Source organism: Thamnophis elegans, chromosome 1, assembly GCF_009769535.1.
Source record: "Thamnophis elegans isolate rThaEle1 chromosome 1, rThaEle1.pri, whole genome shotgun sequence".
Lineage (NCBI taxonomy): Eukaryota > Metazoa > Chordata > Lepidosauria > Squamata > Colubridae > Thamnophis > Thamnophis elegans.
In genome coordinates, this window is record NC_045541.1 from 21743123 (window position 1) to 21765546 (window position 22424).

The 22424-nt window shown below is 41.2% G+C and overlaps 1 protein-coding gene across 1 annotated transcript in view; it reads left to right on the forward strand.

Annotated features, from left to right (window-relative positions):
* PDE11A (phosphodiesterase 11A) overlaps nt 1-22424 on the forward strand; it is a 176218-nt gene that overhangs the window by 34989 nt on the left and 118805 nt on the right. The window contains exon 2 of the mRNA XM_032237355.1: nt 7343-7501. Coding sequence (XP_032093246.1) covers nt 7343-7501 — 159 coding nt within the window. The remainder of the gene's footprint in view (nt 1-7342; nt 7502-22424) is intronic.

Consider the following 22424-nt stretch of genomic DNA (forward strand, 5'->3'; position numbering starts at 1 on the left):
ATTGTATGGGTCTTTTTAGTAGTAGGTCTGCCACACCCAAATGGGACAACCAGTGATTATTCAGAAGTTCTTGCTTTTTTCTATATTTGCTGACAGTGCTGTTTTTAATCTCCCTTTAATCGGAATTGTAATAGCTAGATTTTAAGGAAAGAGTTAGTCATCTGTAGAAGAAATGGTAAACAAAAGATCGAGATTAGACCTCAGGGAAAGATTAATTTAAAGGGATGCTTTAATTCAAACAAATGCAAACCCCAACTCAAGTTCTCAAGGGTCGCACCCAGATTTAGGGAATAAATCACAGATTGCCAGACACTTAACTCTTAATTCACTCAGCAGCTAGTCTTAGCAAAAGACTTCCAGACAAGAATCAACAAGATTAGAAATGTTATTGCATGCAATAATGGAACTTCAAATCAGTGGTGAAATTCATTTTTTTTTTACTACCGATTCTGTGGACGTGGCTTGGTGGGCATGGTATGGCTTGGTGGGCGTGGCAGGAGAAGGATACTGCAAAATCTCCATTCCCACCCCACTTCAGGGGCCAACCAGAGGTGGCATTTGCCAGTTCTCCGAATTACTCAAAATTTCCGCTTCTGGTTTTCCACAACCTGCTGGATTTCATCCCTGCTTCAAACATATAACAGTTGATTGTCCACTGTAGTGCATAGAGGTTCAAAAATTATATATCTTTAGGGTTGAATTCTTTCTCTTTTCTTCTGAATTAACAGATTCCTAGCAGGATGTTGAAAAAGGAATTGTATTATGCTTATGAAATGGTTGTCTTTGCCCTGGAATTATTTGGTGCTGCCTTACCAGTTTCAGTCCTGTTGATATGTAATTTCTCACTGCTTGTAAACATCTCTGTGATTTAGACATAGTCCTTAGAGTATGACCATTTTCCTGTGCACTGTTTGGAGAGTCCAAGCAATGGATTAAATTAGTCTGATTGCCCTAGGACTGAGGAATCTGTTTCCTTGGCCACGCCTCCTGGTGCTCCTTAACGCCAAATTTTTTCCTCATTCCGGTCCGTTTGGGCTAGTTTTATTGAGCTCCAGCTTCTAATTTACCACTTGCTTGGACTCTCCTTTTTATTCCTTTTTTTTCCTTTGTCTTCTAGTTCTACTTTTGTTATAATTTTTTGCTTTTACATTTTTGCTCTCTCTGAACTCCGTTACTTCACAGCCTTCAAATTGCCTTCAAATTAAGGTAGGAGCAGGTGTGGGGGGTGCTCATTCGCGGATGGCAGCAGAGCTTCGTTGGGGACTAATCCAGCCCCAATTGCAGCGGCAAAACTCTCGGCGGCTGCTGAGAGCCGTTGGGTGTTTCCTTTTGACTTTTTTCGCATTTTTTTCCTTTTCGCTTTGCCTTGCCTTCTGATGAGCCGCAGAGAGTTTCTGGCTGCCTTTAAGCATTGCGAGCACCATTTTTTCTCCTTCCTTCCCTTCACCACAGCGGCGGCCATTTTCTGGGTCTTTTTATTTGCGCCTTTTTCTCTGGCCATTTCCCGATTGCCTGTCTCCATGCAAATCACTGCCCAGTGGCTAGCCGGCTTAGTTCGGGGCTCTGGCTGGGTCACTACCACTCCCACCTTCACCTTTTGTCTTGTCATCTTAAGCGGAGCTGGGGTTTTGGATCTTCTATTGTCGTACCCTGGCACAGAGGAAGTTGATTTGATTTTTGCCCTCTTCTGTGTGATCTGCAAATCGCACAACTTTCCTGGTTCACGTTTTTTTCCTTTGGCCATACCACCTCAATTGACCCATCAAACTGCTGTAGAAGAGGTTGATTGACATCTTTGCCTGTTCCTGCCTGCTGCATAGTTCTGCCAAGACATCAGACGACCAGTACAATGGCGGACGCCTCTTGATTCAACGGGGTTGGAGCAGCCTGGGCCTTCTACAGCCTACCACAGTAGACCAGGTCCTCCCCATGCCCCTAATCAGTCCAAGGCCGCAGGAAAGGGCAAGAGTAGACAGGGCAGGGTGGCAGGACAGAACAGTCATCCCTATCCGGCCTCATCAGCTATGGATAGGGATGCAGAACGTAGGCAGCGGGTCCTTGAAAAGCAGTTGGAGAAGGCCAAGCGTCAGGCCCAGAAGGCCAACCCTCCGACCCCTGCAGAGATGAAGACGGCCCTTCTTACCCCCCTCCTTAGAGGATCCTATGGGGATAATTGATGAGGAAGTTGAGTTCCAGGATCTTTCTCCTGACGCTTCCAGGGCGGACCCAGTTTCTCCAGTGCCCTTCTTCATGTCTGAACCTGTCCAAGGGGACATGACTCCAACCCATGGGGGGCCTGAGCCATCTTCCTTGGTAGATACTGGTATTCCTCATTCCAGGAACAATAGCGAGGCTGAACCCAGGGGAGCTCAGAAGCCCGAACTGTCTGACCGACAACTTTAACTTTGCAACTTTAATAAGATTTGTTTGCCGCCCACTCCCTAGGGACTCTGGGCGGCTCACAACAAAAGTAAAAACATAACAATATCAAAAATACAATTATTTAAAATAAAATATCATCCATTCAATCACGTAGGGCTGGATTTTAATCAACAGCCCCAGGCCTGCCGGAACAGCCAGGTCTTGGTCGCTTTATGGAAGGCCGGGAGAGTGGTAAGGGTCTGGATCTCTGTGGGCAGCTCGTTCCATAAGGCCAGTGCAGCTACAGAGAAGGCCCTCCCCCGGCATTGTCCAGTCGATGGCACCCGGAGGAGGCCCAACCTGTGTGATCTTATTGGTCGTTGGGAGGTGAATGGCAGGAGGCAGTCTCTCAGGTAACCAAGTCCAATACCATGTAGGGCTTTAAAAGTAACGACTAGCATCTTGAAGCGGGTCCGGAGACCAATGGGGAACCAGTGCAGCTCGCGGAGGATAGGTGTAACATGGGTGTATCTAGGTACACCCATTATCGCTCGCGCGGCTGCATTCTGGACCAACTGCAGTCTTCGTACACTCTTCAGGGGCAGCCCCATGTAGAGTGCGTTACAGTAATCCAGTCTTGAGGTGACGTGGGCGTGAGTGACTATTCAAAGTGCCTCCCGGTCCAGATAGGGCCACAACTGGTGCACCAGGCAAACCTGGGCAAAGGCCCCCCTGGTCACAGCCGACAAGTGGTGTTCTAACGTCAGCTGTGGATCCAGGAGGACCCCCAAATTGTGGGCCCTCTCCGAGGGGTGTATAACTTCACCCCCCAGGCTAAGAGATGGAATGTCTGGACCATCTTTGGGAGGCAACATCAATAGCCACTCGGTCTTGTCTGGATTGAGTGCAAGCTTGTTCGCTCCCATCCAGACCCTGACAACCTCCAGGCACTGGCACATCACTTCAACTGCTTCGCTGAATTGGCACGGGGCGGACAAATACAGTTGAGTATCGTTCGCATATTGATGATATTTAATCCCGTACCGGCGTATGATCTCACCCAGCCTTACATCCAATTCGGTTCTCCCGGCCGACCTAATGGAAGACCTCAAGGCGGAGGATAAGAGGGTAGAGAAGGCCTGCCATAAGACGCATCAAGCGGCAGCCTGGGCTATTAAGGCATCTTCGTCTGCCTCTTTCTTTAACAGGGCTTTCATCATTTGGCTTCATGAGCTCCAGGCTAAACTCCCAGCGAGAGACCCACGTCTCCGCCAGGACATCACCAAAATTATTGCAGCAGCTCAGTACTCGGCCGATGCCTCACTTAATGCAGCGAAAATTTTCTTCTAGGGCTCTGGTCTCTAATGTTACTTCTAGGTGCCTCCTGTGGCTTTGCCACTGGGAGGCTGACCTGAAGGCTAAGAGGAAGCTCGCTTCTGCACTCTTCAAGGGGTAAAAACTGTTTGGGGAGGTCTTAGATTCTTTTCTGATCAAATCTAAAGACAAACACAAGATTCTCCCTACTCTTACCAAAAAACAGGATTGTAAGAACACTCCCTACTACAGGAGGCAGTCCTTTCATGCCAACGACGACTCCTTCAATTTGTCCTCCAACAATAGGCCCTTAAATCAGACCTCCACAGATAGATCCTACAGGCAGTCCTTTCAGGACAGGGGTAGGCAGCAATTCTTCTACCGCAGACCCAGTCGCAGTGGCGCCTCCAACAGACCCTTCCGCAAATCCAAGTGACCACCAAAGATCACCTCCCATCGGGGGATGGCTTCAGCTGTTCATCTCCCAATGGGAACAAACCATGGAGGATCCTGGGTCTTGCAGACCGTCAGGGAGGGACTCTCACTGGAGTTCCTCTCATGTCCCCCAAGTAACTTCATAAGATGCACCACCCCCTCTTGCCCTCTCAAGAGGGAGCTCATGACCCAGAGATAAACCATCTCCTGGAGATCAATGCCATAGAGCAGGTACCTCCCGACCAGGAGGGAAGGGGATTCTATACCATCCTCTTCCTGGTCCCCAAGAGCTCAGGGGGATGGAGGGCAATCTTGGACCTCAAGAACCTCAACCATCACATCACATACAGGAGGTTCAAGATACAATCTCTCCAAAACATCCTCGCAGGGATTCGCCAAGGGGACTCCTAACGTCCATTGACTTAAAGGAGGCATATTTACACATCCCAATTCGGCCACAACACTGAAGGTTCCTGTGGTTCTTTTACACCGGCCGACACTATCAATACAGGGCCCTGCCATTCAGCCTGTTGTTGGCACCAAGGACCTTCACAAAAATTCTGTCAGTAGTCGCAGTGTAGATTTAGATTTTAGATTTTATTTATTATTTATAGGCCGCCCTTTTCCCTGAGGGGACTCAGGGCGGCTTACAATTCATGGGAGGGGGTGTGCAAGACAAAACATAAGACAGTACGTGAATAAAAAAATAAACAATAAAACACAACTTTCATTCAACATTCGGGTGGGGCGGATTAGAATCTTTATCCCCAGGCCTGACGGGATAGCCAGATCTTAAGGGCTGTGCGGAAGGTCTGGACGGTGGTGAGGGTGCGAATCTCCACGGGGAGATCGTTCCAAAGGGTCGGAGCTACTACTGAAAAGGCTCTCCTCCGCGTAGTCGCCAGTCGGCACTCGGAGGAGGCCTAATCTGTGCGATCTAATAGGTCGAAGGGAGGTAATTTGCAGGAGGCGGTCTCTCAAGTACTCAGATCCACTACCCTGGAGGGCTTTATGGGTGGTAAGTAGCACCTTGAAGCGTACCCGGAGATCAACAGGTAGCCAGCGCAGCTCGCGGAGGATAGGTGTTATGTGGGCGAACCGCGGTGCGCCCACAATCACTCGCGCAGCCGCATTCTGGACTAGCTGAAGTCGCTGGATGCTCTTCAAGGGCAGCCCCATGTAGAGCACATTGCAGTATTCCAGCCTAGAGGTCACAAGGGCTGCACCTCAGGTGCAGGCCCATAAGGCTACAATGTTATCTGGATGACATACTCATCCAGTTGTCGTCCAAGAGACAGGCCTTGCGGGATCTCCAGGTCACCATGAGGTCCCTCCGGAACCATGGGTTCTCCTTGAACTTGGAAAAAAGTCATCTCACTCCAACCACCAAGCTCTTCCACCTGGGGGCGGTGATAGACACCTCCAACTGCAGGTGTCCCTCTCCCAGGATAGGATAGACAGCTTAGTCTCCCTAGCCCACAGGGTTCAGGGGTTGAGGCAAGTCCCGGTGCTGCTCTTCTCTCAACTGCTAGGGAAGATGATTTCGTGTATCTCAGTCGTTCCGTGGGCACATCTCCATTCCTGAGAGTTGCAGTGTTTCCTCCACGAGGGAATGTGTCTGGCACACTCTGGATGTCAGACGGGTCTTGCGGAGATACATCAAACGGACTGCAGATTTCCGCAGATTGGAGGCCCTCTTCATGTCATTCCAGCCGGGATCCATGGGACTGAAAGTCACATCTTTCACTATCGGCAGGTGGCTGAGTGCGTGCATTGCAACTTCATATGAACACCAGTCCAAGGCAGTACCTCGACATATAACTGCGCATTCTACAAGGAGCGCCGCTACCACAGCTGCCTGGGCAACCCAGGCTACAATAGATGAAATCTCCAAGGTGGCTACGTGGTCATCCCCATCGCCCTTTGTCAGAAACTATAAATTGGACATGTTTGCCTCAGCCGAGGCTTCGTTCAGCAGGCGGGTTCTCCAGGGAGTTGTTTCCACAACCGAATCCCAGGACAGACCTTCTTCCCGCCCTAGTGACATGTAACTTGGTTATGTCCCATTGCTTGGACTCTCCAAGCAGTGCACAGGAAAATGACCATTGGCTTACCTGAAGGGTACTTTTCTGTGCACTGTGGGAGAGTCCAACCCACCCTGGGTCTTTGTGTCCAAGGATTCGGGACCATCAACTCAACTCGAACTCTTTTCTACTGTGTCATTATACCTCCAGCCTTCACTGGTTCCAGAACTGGTCAAAAATCTTGCGTTAAGGAGCACCAAGAGGCATGGTCAAGGGAAAAGATTCCTCAGTCCTAAGGCAACCAGACTAATTTAACCCATTGCTTGGACTCTCCCGCAGTGCACAGAAAAGGACCCTTCAGGTAAGCCAATGGTCCTTCATTCAGCAACCATTCAAAGATATGATGGCACTGAATGAAGAGACTTATGACCTGTACTTAAAGTTGCAACCGATGTAGGAAACCTGTGGTCATGTGACCAAAATTCATGCACTTGGCAGCTGAGTAAGTCAAACACTACTGGTACTTGTAATCTTCTCATATTCTCAAGTGATGAAAAGATGATGGAAGGTATGACAGTAAACAAATGGAATGGCAACTTTATAACCATTCATCTCATTTAAAGAATACCAGTTATTGTTATATCTGTCAGATATCTTAGATATTATAATTGGTTTCCAGAAGTGGGTGGAATAGAATTGTACAGTGATCGTAGATATCAATGTGTGGATAATAGATTGGAATGGGGAGTCTAAAGAAACTGATTAAAATATTATTTTAAAAGGTCTTTTAAATTCAGGTCCATTAAAATAGCCAAGAATGAATGAAAAAGCAGAAAAATAACTCCTACTACACATGCCAAGAAAAAGAGGCAAATAGAGCATAAATCAACATGCAAAAATTATCTAGAAGATAAATAGATTGATTGATTTTTGTATGTTGATTTAAGTTGTATACATCAAACCTGTCTGTCTGTCTGTCTGTCTGTCTGTCTATCATCTACCTATCTACTGGTATCTATTTATCGTCTTCTAGCTAGCCTAGAAGATTATTATATTTCAGTAATGTGTACATGAGACTAATCCATGTCAGATTGTGCGGAATCTTAAGAAATTCCTGACAAAAGTGATTTAACATATTGAATGTAGAGAAGAGCATTTTAAAAGAATATGAGTTTTAATTTTAATATTTTCCTTCTCCATTTTGTTAGGACCACCGCTTTAATGACAAGATTGACAAATTGACAGGCTACAAGACCAAGTCATTGCTCTGCATGCCTATAAGAAACAGCGAGGGTGAAATCATTGGAGTTGCACAAGTGATAAATAAAACTCCTGGAGGTATTCCTTTTACTGAGGATGATGAAAAAGTAAGATTTTCTGTCCTTTTCATTTGATAATATGAAAAAGATATGTGGTTCTTCTCTCAAATGTGTATGCAAAGATGTATCTATTTATGTATAGTAAAGTGTTATTTTTCTATAAGATATTAATAAGCATTGCATTATTTAATTTGAATTTTTCTGGAAACCTGATCATTCTTGGGGTAGGATGACTGGTTTAACCACTTCAGTTTTGGGGTGTATGTATTTTTTTTTACTGTTACAGATTGGCTTTCTGGTTAGTCTTATCTTTTTTCCTTGATTTTAATTTTATTTAATTTTATTTCCTTGTAAACTACCCTATTGTGTAACCTTAAAATTGAAATATTAAATTACAATTAAATTATTTAATAACCAGCCATTAAGTCACTTATTTGTTGAAATTGTTCTGTTTATTATCAATTACAAATTCTTTATACACATAGATCAGGTATGAATGATTATAATAAAATTTGGTCACCCATTATTGAACACATTTTGTAAAATTTTACATATACGCTGTATTGCCAAAAGTATTCGCTCACCCATCCAAATAATCAGATTCAGTTGTGAGCGAATACTTTTAGCAATTTAATGTATCTGCAACAGGCCTTCACATATACATTTTTATTTTTATTTTATTTTTCCATTATTTACTTTTTATTTTTCTATCCTGCTTATTTAAAGAAAGACAGCATTTACAGTCACTTGATAAGCTGTTCTTCCAGAGATACCTAAATTAAACAACAACCAACATACCTTTTAACTTTTACCTCCCAAATGATAAACCAGAGTAAGAGAAAACCATTTTCTGGGTGGAGATAGTAGTGACAACAGCAGCCACAGATTAAGTAATTCCTTTTTATAATACATTTCAAAGAATTAAATTCCAAAATTCAGGAGCAATTTTCAGTGGAATTTTAGAGGTATACTCAGGTGCATCTAGATCAGTGAACTTCAAAGGTTCTGAGCTATCTGTCCTGGACATATCCAAAACTTGATCTAGGAAATGCTGTTGTTAAAAAAAGAGAAATGAAAATGGATGCATATATACAATGAATCAAAAATGTAAATCTGGAGATATTTCAGTTTTTAATGGTATATTTTGCTTGGATAGGAATATAATTTCTTAATGAACATCTTAATTAATATCAATAACCAGTTCCCACTGAAACTATGATGACTGGAAACTTCCTGATTACCACTATTCTATTCGATTTTATTTTATTTTATTAAACTTGTATGCCACCCTATTCCCCGAGGGGACTCAGGGTGGCTAACAAACCAAATAGGGAAAAGGGGGAATACAAAAAACAAAGAAGACAAAACAAATACAGAAAACAATTTAAAAACTCATCAACAGCCGCAACAATTCGAGTGGGGCTGGGAACTCATCAGCCCCAGGCCTGCCAGAACAGCCAGGTTTTAACGGCTCTGCGGAAAGCCTGAAGGGTGGTGAGGGTCCGAATCTCCACGGGGAAATCGTTCCAGAGGGCCGGAGCAGCCATAGAGAAGGCCCTCCCCCGGGGGGTCGACAGTCAACACTGACTAGTTGATGGAATCCGGAGGAGGCCTAATCTGTGGGATCTAATTGGTCGAAGGGAGGTAATTGGCAGAAGGCGGTCTCTCAAGTACCCAGGTCCGATACCATGTAGGGCTTTAAAAGTAACGACTAGCACCTTGAAGCGCGTCTGGAGTCCAATAGGCAGCCAGTGCAGCTCGCGGAGGATAGGTGTAACATGGGTGTACCGAGGTGTACCCACAATTGCTCGCGCGGCTGCATTCCGGACAAGCTGAAGTCTCCGAATGCTCTTCAAGGGCTGCCCCATGTAGAGCGCAATTCTATTTCTTTGCCCTCTTAAAATGAAAGCTTAATTTGGAACAAACCAGTGAAATTTAGATACACTAATTTCTTTGCACGTGTTTCATTCTCTTTTTAGAGCATTTAAGACATGGTCTTATTGTTGTGGTAAGAGCATTACAATCATAAAATTTTTTAAATTAAAAATATGCAGTTTAACAGCAAAAAATATGCATTTAGGTCTTACAAGAAACTCCTTAATGACAAATTTTTAGCAGTGTCAGATGAAGAGTTACTTAATGTTATTATGTCCTGAGCTAGCCTCTCAAAAATAGGGAGAGGATATTGATTTTCCATTTTTAGCATGCCTCAATAATTTGTAGTGTAATTATAACAATCTCAGATTGTAATGCAATCAGGTGTCCTCGCTTTATTATTACCTATAATCTCTTTGCCCAAACTTTCAGTGATATTATTGGATGAAATCATTAAGATTTTTTTTTTTCCAAATTGCATCCTGGTATTTTCAAGAGCTTCAGGGAATAAATAAAAAATTTAGTATGGTTCTTTTTATGGCTTCCTATCACTGTGGAGGACCAGTCCAGCAGGGGAAATCATGCTGATGCATAAAAAGCTGCAGTGGCAGTGTGGGGATACCTTTATAGTAATGTGTTTTGCAATGCTGTGCCTTAAAAGTGGAATTAATCAATTTGTGAAAACTAATGGACTTATCAAGCATAAACTTCACACATTTTTACAACAGAAAGTCAGTGCTTCCCTGGGTTATAAAATTGGACATTTGTTTGCTCTCTGTATGTGAACTGGCTCTTTAACAACATAATGGAAAGATCGATTAATATTATTTAATGTGGTTACGGTTTAATGCATTTTTTAAAAACCAAGTTTTTATGTAAGGGTTTTGTCTTTATTTTTCCCTTCCGCTTATTTTTATTTTGTTTTAGATTTCCTATCTTTTAGAAGACTCTGTGTGTGTGTGTGTGTGTGTGTGTGTGTGTGTGTGTGTGTGTGTGTTTGTATTCCCCAGCTTATAAGCTAAAATTGACTTATTTCCTTATAAACCATATCAAAAGGGTATAGGACTTCAACTGGTGACCACCACCACCCGCCCCGTTCTTTTTACAAGGCTCTCAAATGTCCATGAGTCACTTCTCAGAGTTAGATGGACAGCATATAAATTAAATTAATTAAATAAATATATCCTATGTGATTAATTTATGCTATCCTCCTGACACAGGTGTGATGAATCTTTATTCTTGTCCTGATGTTATCACTAGGTTTCATTCATTTTAAGGGTAGGAATGCTTATTGATGTTGGCTTATTAAATTTAGGAACTCCTTTCTGTCATCCAAGTTAAATCATTGTTATCTTTGCCACACATATGCAAATGCCTCATCAGTTATATCTGAGATTTCCAGGCCTTGGAGTTCATTAATTTTTTGTTTTCACTTTTCACATATTTCTTAACTGGCAAGGAACAAGAATAAAAGATAATACCCAAGAACAGTTTATTTTAGAATTCAGTTATATTTCCCATTTATTGCTATATATATGTATATATATTTAAAGTCACAACCCCTGGTATGCCCCAATTATGGGAGGAAGCTAACTGCTTCCATTCTCTGTCAATCAGCTCATCACAAGAGTCCATCACGATATTGGGTTTCTGTCGTGATGGACTCTTGTGACGAGCCGATTGACAGAGAATGGAAGCAGTTAGCGTTAGCTTCCTCCCATAATTGGGGCATACCAGGGGTTGTGACTTTAAATATATACCTTTCTCCCTGGCTCAGCTGATAACGAATTAGAGCCTGTGGCTTAATGGCTAAGACGTCTGCCTAATATGTAATATAGCCCAGGCTCGATTCCCAGTAAGGGTATGGCTAGCTGATGAGAGCTAAATAGCTTGAAATAGATCTATACTAGTCTCCCTTTATTTATTTATCAACACAAATAAAAAATAAAATAAAAACAAACAAACAAACAAACATACATACATACATATACATACATATACATACATATACATACATATATACATATATATATATATATACACACACACACACACACACACACACACACACACACACACACACACATATATATATATATATATATATATATATATATATATATATATAGCGTCACAACCCTTGGTATGCCCCAATTATGGGAGGAAGCTAACTGCTTCCATTCTCTGTCCATCGGCTCTTCACAAGAGACTATCCAGACAGAAAACCCAATATTTTACTGTTGCCTCTTTTTTACTCTGCCTAAGATGTAATACAGCACAGGTTTGAATCCTAGTAAGGGTATGGCTAGCTAATGAGAGCTAAATAGCTTGAAATATATCTATACTAGTCTCCCTTTATTTATTTATCAGCATAAATACAACATATGTATGTATGTATGTATGTATGTATGTATGTATATATAATTTTTTAGAACCAATAAAATATGAGTCAACTCTATATGAATTTAATAGAATTTTATTGGTGATTTTTTTCCAGGAAGTAATATTGACCATACTTTAATGTGCCAACTATCAAATGATAAATTATCTGTGAATTCCCTCTTTTGAGTATTATTGCTGCTGCTTTTTATTGGCTCCCTTAAAGACACATGATAATCACAATTCTGCTACATACTGCTTTTTGTTTAGTTATTATTCTGAGTAATTCAAATATTTTTTTTGGAACAACTTCACAAGTTTACTGCACAGTTGTTCCTTTCTGATTACAACTTCTCCAACTTTTTGATATATGATTATGAGCTGTTTGTACTATTCTAATTGAAGTTAAATGCCAACAGTATACTTATCTTCCACTGCATCTTTTGTACAGTATGGACACTGATAGAAAATAACTTCATTTTTTGTATTCATTTTCCTAAATCAATATGACAAGATTTGTTTAAAACTCCTGCAGGGATCACCTAATTCTATATTCCAATAATTGACATTGTTCTTTTTAGGTTGGGAACAATAATTGGTTAATCATTTGTGAAAGGTAGCCTAACACCAAGATGATGATTCTTTTATATCCTTCCTATTAAAAAGAAATTAAGATGGAGTCATTTGAGCAAAGACAGATGGCAACCTATTTGTAATTCAATCTCTACTGTGTAGTGCCTTCTTATTATAGAAGCTACTGACTCTGCCAATTGACTCCAAGCCTTCAGTTGTGTTGACTGATCTTGGTTATAGAATTCTTAATATACCATTAAAGATATTGGGAGAGATACCAATATCAGTGCTACATGTTTATTTTTCCCAAACCAAAACAGATTTTGAAAACGTTCTGTTTGTGTTATCTATTTTTATAAACATTTTAAGAAAAATTTACTGGTGGATCAGGGGTGGGTTTCTCGCCCCGTTCCAACCGGTTCGGTTGGAACGGGGCCGGTGGCATCCTTGTGCACGCGCGCAGCGCACGCATGCATACTAGCATCTGTGTGATGCTCCAGCTGCTCCTGGAGGATCGCGCAGGCACTGTATGCATCCTGCGCATGCGTGGAAGCGCAGAACTCGTCAAAACCGGGTAAGCAACGCGGGCGGGCGGGTGGGCCCTTCGCCGTTCCCGGAAGTTACTTACTTCCGGGTTCGCCAACCAACCGGTTCGCGGGGACCGCCGCGAACCGGTTGAAACCCATCCCTGTTGTGGATCCATCTACTTTTTATTTGTGCTTTAGCCATATCCACTGTCTTCTTGGATCAAAGGGTCTCAAGCTCTTAGAAAATGAGTTTCTAAGATCATTTTAGAAAGTCCCCATCCTTCTTATTTTGTGGGTACACAGGTAGCCCTTATTTAATGAACACACTGTTGGGATCAGCAACTCCGTCACTAAGTGATGTTAAATGAAATACCATATGCCAGGCAAGACTTAGCATGTCAGTTCCACTCCTGTCATTAAGAGAATCATCCACAGACATCACGTGATTGCAATTTGAGATTTATGCTGACTTCTCTATTGACTTTGCCTTTCAGAAGCCAGCTGTGAAGCTTGCAAATGGTGATCCCGTGACAGTCGTGACATTGCAACCATCATAAATGCATGCCAGCTGCAAAGTGGCAAAATGGCGATCAAGTGACTGTTGGCATACTATGATGGTTAAAAGTTCAAGGGCTGGTTCTAAAGTAACTCTTTCAAGGCTGCTATACATTTGAATAATCACTAAGCAGGGCAGTAATTAACCAAGGCTTACCTGTGTTTCCATAAACTTTTTCCATTAACTCTTAATTGTTTCCATTGAAATTCTTTTTTGTGTGTGTGTTAATATTTCATCTGGGACTTCTGAAAAAATAGGCCAATTAAAACGAATGCTAACAATTTTCCTTACTTTTCCCCCAAATTCTGAAATGGGTTTTCAGTTGTAAATTATATAACACATTATAGAATTAAAATGCCAATAATGAATAAATGAAATGTATTTGTCCAAATGGAATATCATTTTTTGAATCTGAAATGTGTACTGGTACAATCTCTAACTGGACTGATTCAAATATATTTACAGAACCCAAATATAATTTTGCCTACCCTAATAACACACAGTTTGATAGAAATGTTCTGTCTCACCCAGGGGTGGGTTTCTCGCCCCGTTCCAACCGGTTCGGTTGGAACGGGGCCGGCGGCGTCCTCGTGCACGCGCGCAGTGCACGCATGCGTACTAGCGTCTGTGCGATGCTCCAGCTGCTCCTGGAGGATCGCGCAGGCGCTGTATGCATCCTGAGCATGCGTGGAAGCGCAGAACTCGTCAAAACCGGGTAAGGAGCGCGGGCGGGCGGCTGGGCCCTTCGCCGTTCCCGGAAGTTACTTACTTCCGGGTTTGCCGACCAACCGGTTCGCGGGGACCGCCACGAACCGGTTGAAACCCACCCCTGGTCTCACCTGTGGTTAACTTGTGATAGATTAAATTATCAGCCAAAAAATCTTTTAAGATAGTGTTCAGAAAGCAGTCTTTGTTGTGCAGTATAACCAGTTAAATCAGTATTTTCTCTAATTCTCTATTTTTTTCTTCTCTTCGTCTCTTGAACATTAGTCAAGTCCACTCTAATATCTGTAATATCTTTTTGTACTTTTCCGATATCAAGGAAATTCCATTGTAAGTTTTACTTGAGTAGATGATTCTTTTAGCTGTTTATTCACTTGTTCCAATGTACCTCCCATATTCTCTTGGATTGTATTAGCTACTTCAATCCATACTACCTTCAGTTCTTGTTTTAGTTGCTCAAAACATTGATTGAACAGTGCTCAATTTTCTCTTGCTATGTGGAGCCATATCTTCCTCTTTCATTTCTTATTTGTTGATAGACTCGGTGTAACTTCAGCCTTTTGGGGAATCACCTTTCTTAAACATCTTTTATTAGTAATCTTGCCATAGATGTTCATTTTTGTGTGTGCATGTGGCTCCGAGTCAGTGATTCCTGGCAACTACCTGGACTAGTCCCTGCTGTTTTCTTGGCAAGGTTTCCAGAGGCGGCTTGTCATTACTCGCTTCCGAGGGATGAGAGAGAATGACTGGCCAAGGTCGACCAGCTGGCTTTGTGCATAAGGGAGGACTAGAACTCACTGTCTCCCAGTTTGTAACCTGACGCCTTAGCCACTATACCAAAATGGCTCCCTAATAAATACAGAAACATAACTTATCAAAGAGTCTGGAAGAGATCAATTTGTTCAACGCACCTACTTTACTGATGGCTAGCCACGCACCCTTGTCCCCCTTCTTTTATAAGTGATTGTTTCATATTCTTACAGATTAAAATACTCTTCTTGAGATAATTGAAATGTTTTGAATTCATTAAATTTAACAAAAACTTAATAGTCTAAAAAGCAACTGTGTCAGTCATCTACAATACAATAGCAGTAACACTTACATTTAATATATTGTTCCACAGTGCTTTACAGCACACTCTGAGCGGTTTACAATGTCAGCATATTATCCCCAACAGTCTGGGTCCTCTTTTTACTGACCTCAGAAAGATGGAAGGCTGTGTTGAACCAGTCAGTATCGAACTCCTGGCAGTGGGCAGAATTAGCCTACAATGCTGCGTTCTAACCACTGTGCCACCACGGCTCTTATGCATAGTTATGTATAGTAAAATATATTTCGCATAATATCACATAAAGTCTAGAGCTTTGTTCTGCTCCATCACCACAGCTCATGGATACAGTTCATCACAAATATTTTGAATAGTAATGCATTCAAAATAAGACATTAATGTAATAGTTACAAATTCTACTGGCTTCTAATTATGTAAGAATAATTTATCACTGGCAGCCAGTGGGGGGACATGAAAAAAATAAAGCTTTTAGAAAGCAAATGAGAGTTTGTATTATTTGTATATGTACTCTGTGTTTTAAAAAAATAAAATAAAAATAAAAAAGCAAACGACAGAAACTTAAAACTGGGATCTATATTAAAAAAATGTAGTTGTTTGGAGATCTTGGTTACATGGCTGCTTGTAAAATTATGTGGTGGGTTTCTTTGTCCCTTAGTGAACCTGAGCAGGATTAAGGTAACGTAATACTGTTTTGATATCGGTTTATCCTAGCACATATCAAATAGAATGAGGAAGATTACACTTCTGTTGTAATGATGACAATGCATTTCTTGCCATGGTGGTGCAGTGGTTAGAGTGCAGTATTGCAGGCTACTTCTGCTGATCACCAGCTGTCTGCAGTTTGGCAGATCAAATCTCACCAGGCTCCAGGTTGACTCAGCTTTCTATCCTTCGGTAAAAATGAGGACCCACATTGGTGGGGGCAATAGGCTGACTCTGTAAACTGTCCCTTCCAACTCTGCTATTGTATTGTATTAACCGCTTAGAGAGGGCTGTAAAGCATTGTGAAGCGGTGTATAAATCTAAGTACTATTTATACTGCTATTGGAATAAACATTTATCACTGGGAGTCGTCTTTGGGAGATTATTTAGCAACTGTTATACTATTTTGGATGTTTAATGGCTCATTAATGGTTTCAGACTGATGTCTAAGGAATTCCATTGCAGCGTTAATATGTCTATATTAACCAGAATATTTTAATTCTAGTTGTACCAATCAGTAATACTTTGTCTGATCTAGCATGTATTAAGAAGACCCAAAAAAATATATGGATGAATTCTAGAATATTGTCCTTAAATGTTCTTTATTTGCAATTAACTTTGAAGACTACATTTCTATTGCGTAAAGTGTATTTCTTGTTGACAAATTAGCATAATTGGCCTGTTTTGCTGATATTTTAATTTTAACAACCTTTTTTAAGTGGCCTTTATAAACTATTCCAGTTCTCCTTGACTGTCATGCTTGCAATGGATAAATAGAAAAAAAAATAAGACCTTATGCATTAGCTTTGCACTGCAATTTAGTCAACTAGAATAAAACTATTGTCTAGCTAGTTTGCCAATTTATGAAGTTCACTCCATGCTTGGCATAAAAATGAAAGCCAATTAAGCTCCCTGTGATATTTTCTTCCCATGCAGCCATTTCTTGGCATTATGTTTATTACTGCAGTCATAATAATTTTAACACTTTAACGTGTTTGGGGAATATCAAAGATAAGTGTGTGCCATTGTTTACAGTCACATATGCTAATTAAAAATAGCAATATATTGCATAGTTTACAACTATAAAAGATACTTCTCTGAAACAGCCTGTGTCTCACAGTTCTATTGATACATTGAGAAGATTGTTAAATATAATTAGAATAAGGTTTTATAATAGAAATATAATAGAAATGCCTTACCATATTACCAATTCTGTTTCAAACCTTATTTCTGTTTGAATTGGTTTTATCATCGAAGCAAGTAGAAATATATATTAATATATACCCTAAAATATGTCAATTGTTTTGAATCAGTATTATAAATCACCATATTATAAAAAAGATGTTGAGACTCTGGAATGTGTGCAGAAAAGAGCAACGAAGTTGATTAGGGAACTAGAGGCTAAAACATATGAAGAATGGTTGCAGGAATTGGGTATGTCTAGTCTAGTGAAAAGAAGAACTAAGGGTGATATGATAGCAGTATTCCAATATTTGAGGGGCTGCCACAGAGAAAAGGGATAAACCTATTTCTCAAGTACCAGAAGGCAAGTCAAGAAACAATGGATGGACGGTACCTAATCAAGGAGAGAAGCAACCAAAAGCTAAGGAGAAATTTCCTAACAGTGAGGACAATTAACCAGTGGAATGGCTTGGCTCTCAAAGTTATGGGTGTTCCATCACTGGAGGCTTTTAAGAAGAGATTGGACAGCCACTTGCCTGGAATGATATAGGCTTTCCTGCTTGAGCAGGATGTTGGACTAGAAGACCTCAAAGTCCCTTCCAACTCAGTTATTCTGTTATTTGCCTCTTATCTCAGGGAAGGGGTGGGGGTGTGGCTATTGTTATCCGAGAGTCTTTAGCACCTCGTAGGATCCCTGCTCCGGAGCTTGTTCGGTTCACCCACATAACACCTATCCTCCGCGAGCTGTGCTGGCTACCTGTTGATCTCCGGGTGCGCTTCAAGGTGCTACTTGCCACCCATAAAGCCCTTCATGGTAGTGGATCTGGATACTTGAGAGACCGCCTCCTGCCAATTACCTTCTCGCGACCAATTAGATCACATAGGTTAGGCCTCCTCCGGATTCCATCTGCCAGTCAGTGTCGACTGGCGACCACGTGGAGGAGAGCCTTCTCAGTAGTAGCTCCGACCCTTTGGAACGATCTCCCCGTGGAGATTCGTACCCTCACCACCCTCCAGACCTTCCGCGCAGCCCTTAAAATCTGGCTATCCCGTCAGGCCTGGGGCTAATATTGTAATCTATCCCCACCCGAATGGTATGAATGTTGTGTTCTTTTTAATTATGTATTGTGCTTATGTGTCATTGTTTGTATCCCCTTTCCCTATGAGTTGTAAGCCGCCCTGAGTCCCCCCAGGGAAAAGGGCGGCCTATAAATAAACTTTTCCAATTCCAATCTATTCAGTGTTTTTGAAGTTTGGGGAAAATTAAGCAGTTAATTCCTTACTTCTTACTTCAATAATAGAACAATGCAAATTTTCTTCTACATTAGTGAAATATAACATGCTTGCTAGGAAGAATGCTGAATTATTTGTTGTTATGTAAGCCAGAAGCCCTCAGCCTTTTGGGCATCAGGGGCCGGTTCCGTAGAGAGAGAGTTTTCTGTGGACCAGAGGGGACGTGGTTTTGCGTCCTACTTGTGGATGGGGCTTTGCTTGTTTGTGTGATCTGGTTTTTGGCATGCCACACACTGGTGGCAGTGCATAGACAGGGGTTTGGGGACCCCTGATGTAAACTTTATTTATCGTACACTTCACAAAGGAGTTTGCACATGACCCATCCTTACAGCTTACATCCTTACATCCAATATAAGAAACTGTTGCTGATGTACGCTGGATAATTGAGAAAACCAAAGAATACCAAAAGAAGTGGGTGTTTCATTGATTAGAGAAAGGCATTTGTGTCAGGCTTGCCAAACTCTGGAATGTACTTAGAGAAACACCTTGTTGCCTTCATGCAAAACCTATACACAAATCAGGAGGCCCAAGTGCAGATAGAACATGGATAAACAAACCAGCTCCAGGGTAGCAAAAAAAGTAAGATAAGGCCATGTATTCTTACCTTATTTATTCAGTCTACATGCTGAATACATATTAAGGGAAATGTATTGAAAGAAGATGAGCTTTAAAATTGGAGGAAGAAACATAAATAGCAGTGCTATGCTGATGACACTACTCTGATAGTTGAACATGCAAATGAGCTGAAGGCTGCATTAATGAAGGTCAATGTCCTCAGTATTAAAAAAAACCAATTACAACAAGTATAGCAACCACTGTCTCGAATTGGGCAGCGTTTAAACTGAATGAATTAAATTTAATCAGGCTTAGACCTGACATTTGTTTGTTTGTTTATTCAGTCATTCAGTCAATTTATATAGCTATCCGTCTAACAGATAAGTGACATTAAGGATACTGAAGAAAGGAGTAAAAAATATGGTGCAAATTCAGAATATACCTACAAAATCAGAATGTGCAAGTGATAGTACACAATCTGTGTAATCCAGTTTGGATGACATTTTAATATATGGGAAGATAATGTTCTATTAAATCAAACATTAATTGATTGTCCAATAAATGTTAGAAATAATATTGTATGTGTACTTTTGGATACTTTAAACGTTATTAAAGGTGATTCTGCTCCCTTTAGTTGTGTGCTGTAGATTATTTAAGCACAAAAGATCTGTGCAGCATTTTTGTTACCTATTGCCATTGAGAAAGAAAGTAGCAATTTCTACACCTGACTCTAATAATCAGATTCTACATTCTGTGGCTCGGCAGTGAAATATTGCTTCATCATTATAGCTACAAAAGACTGCCCTTTCTAGTCTTATTACAACTTTCATCATTGTGCTGCTTGTGCTACTGCTGGCTCATTTTTCTTTCCCAGTTACTGTTACTGCCAAGCAAAATTAATTGCAAAATTGGATAAGTTATCCCAGTTGAATAATTTGCTCTGCAGGCTTTGCCACTTCAGGTTTTTGTGTGCAGAAATTGAACTGATATCAACAACCCAAATGTGCCAATGGATGAGAATGAACTGGATGCACTGAAATGTTCCTAGTTAGATAATGAAACGTCTTGCCTGAAAATAACCAGGCTCATAGAGCACTAAGGATTCCACAGATATAATTGTGCTTTCCAGTTTCAGGCCTGCATTACATACAATATGAAGCTGCCTTTTTTGCTCCTTAAGCAGAGACATTCTGCTTAAAAGTTGGAAGTTGAATGAAACAGGTTCCTCATAAACAGCATTTCTTGACCATCCTTGTTGGCGTGTCAACTTTGAAGCGATGCCCCATCGCATTATATCTAATTTGAAGGAAGCAATTTAATTGACTAGTGGGGACCAGGTAGGCAGGTTTTAATAATTTGATTAGGTATGCAGAATAACGGCCTTTATTAGAGATGCTGAACTTGAAATTTGAATTTTCTTACTTCCCAAGTCTGTGCTCCATGATTAATATAGAGCAGGGATGTCAAACTTGATTTCGTCGAAGGCCAGATCCGGATTTGTATTTGACTGTGGGGGGTGGGGGGTGGCACGAGAGCTCTTCCAGCAAAAACAGGTTCCCAAGCTCCGTTTCATCTGCAATGGCCTCCTACAACTTTTTGCCAGTGAAAATGGAGCTTGGGAGGGCTTCCCAAGTTCTGTTTTCACTGATTGAGGTACCGCAGGCCAGTTCTTTAATGTTTCCTGGCAGCCCCATGGGCCAGATCTAAGCACCCCGCAGGCCGTATCTGGCCCCTGGACCTTGAATTTGACACCTCTGATATATATAGAGAGGAAGAGGCTGAAGAAGCCAAGCAGAAGTTGCGGAAGGAAATGATGTTAATGGTTATGTTAGGTAATTGAGATAGAATGAAACAACTGTAGGCTAATATTGGATGGCTTCTCCTATGGAACAGAAGTCTGTCCTTTTTGTTCTGCTTTTAAATTTTCTGTTAGGCTTTATTCCCTTTGATGCTGAGCTATAAACTGCTAGATTCAGTTTGTTTGTTGTTTAGTTTTTATCATCTTTAGGAACCACCCATCTGTATCATAGAGGGAGATATATCAGTTGTTCTATGATAATGTTTATTGTTGTTGTTATATTATTATTAGATTAGTCTTTTAATACATTGTGCGATACTTTGGGCATAATCTTAATATACCAAACTTTGCCAATAAATAACAAAGAGAATAGAGGTGAAGTTATGACAAGGCAAGGTGCAAGACCATGCACAGTGAAATGCAATCAAAAATCAGATTCAGCAAAGCTTCAGCCAGTTTGATATGTTGGCATTAGATTAACACTGGGGACATCCAAGTTCAAGTCTCCACTCAACCAGAGAAGTTTACTGGGTAAATGTTGAGCCAATCATTCTCTCTCGACCCAATTTACCTAATAAAGTTGCTGTTATGAGCAGGGCCATCTTAACAGCATTATGGGCCCCGGGCAAAGCAGTGTACTGGGCCCCATGCAACAATTATTCACGGGAATAAAGATGTAAATGGTCGATAAAATTAAACATATATTTATTTTATTGGCATGTTAGTATTAAGAACGAAATGCAGTAAAATGTAATAACTATTTTGCTGTATTCATATGATACAAGGTGCATTGAAGGGTTACACAGCAATCCTGGCAATCCTAGTTTATTCTGCAATCGCAAGGCATACAGGCTGATGCAGTAAGTTGTGGGAGGCCAAGGAGGGCTTGAAAGGACCAGCAAAGGCTGTCTGTAAGTTGGGGGTGACTGGGAGGTTCTGAGAAATTTGGCAAAGACTATATGTGGGCCAATGGTGGAATTCAAATTTTTTTACTACCTACTCTGTGGGCATGGCTTGGCTTGGTGGCCATGGCTTGGTGGGCATAGCAGAGGAAGGATACTGTAAAATTTCCATTTCCTCCCCACTCCAGGGAAAGGTTACTGCAAAATCCCCATTCCCTCTTGATCAGCTGGGACTCAGGAAGCAGAGAATAGATGGAGGCGGGGCCAGTCAGAGGTGGTATTTACCAGTTCTCTAAACTACTCAAAATTCTCCAGAACTGGTCAAAACCTGCTGAATATCATTTCTAATGTGGGTATGAATGACTTACCATCTTGTCATCTTCCCTGCTGTCTTCCCCATTAACTTTGCTTGTGGGAAACTGACAGAGAAGGTTGCATATGGTGATCACGTGACTGGTGATGTTTGCTGTGCACCTGAGTGTCCAGATCGCAATCACATGATTGTAGGGGCGCTGTGACAGCTTGGATACTAGTCATATGGTCATTTTTTCAGTGCCACTGTAACTGAACAATTCCTAAATGTATAGATGTAGCCAAGGACCACCTGTATTTTACTTTGAATGTTTTCTATATAAAAAAATTCAATAATGTAAAAAAATGATGTTCACAGAAGGTCTGACCCCCAAATAAAAGGAAGCATCACTTTCCTTGATTTTGGAAATTAACTTTTGTTGATGCAGCTTAAAATTTTGTTTGCTATTATTTTTCTGTTAACTCATATCAAGTTTGCTATCAATTACTATTTCTTTTCATAAATACTGTTTTCATAAATAAATG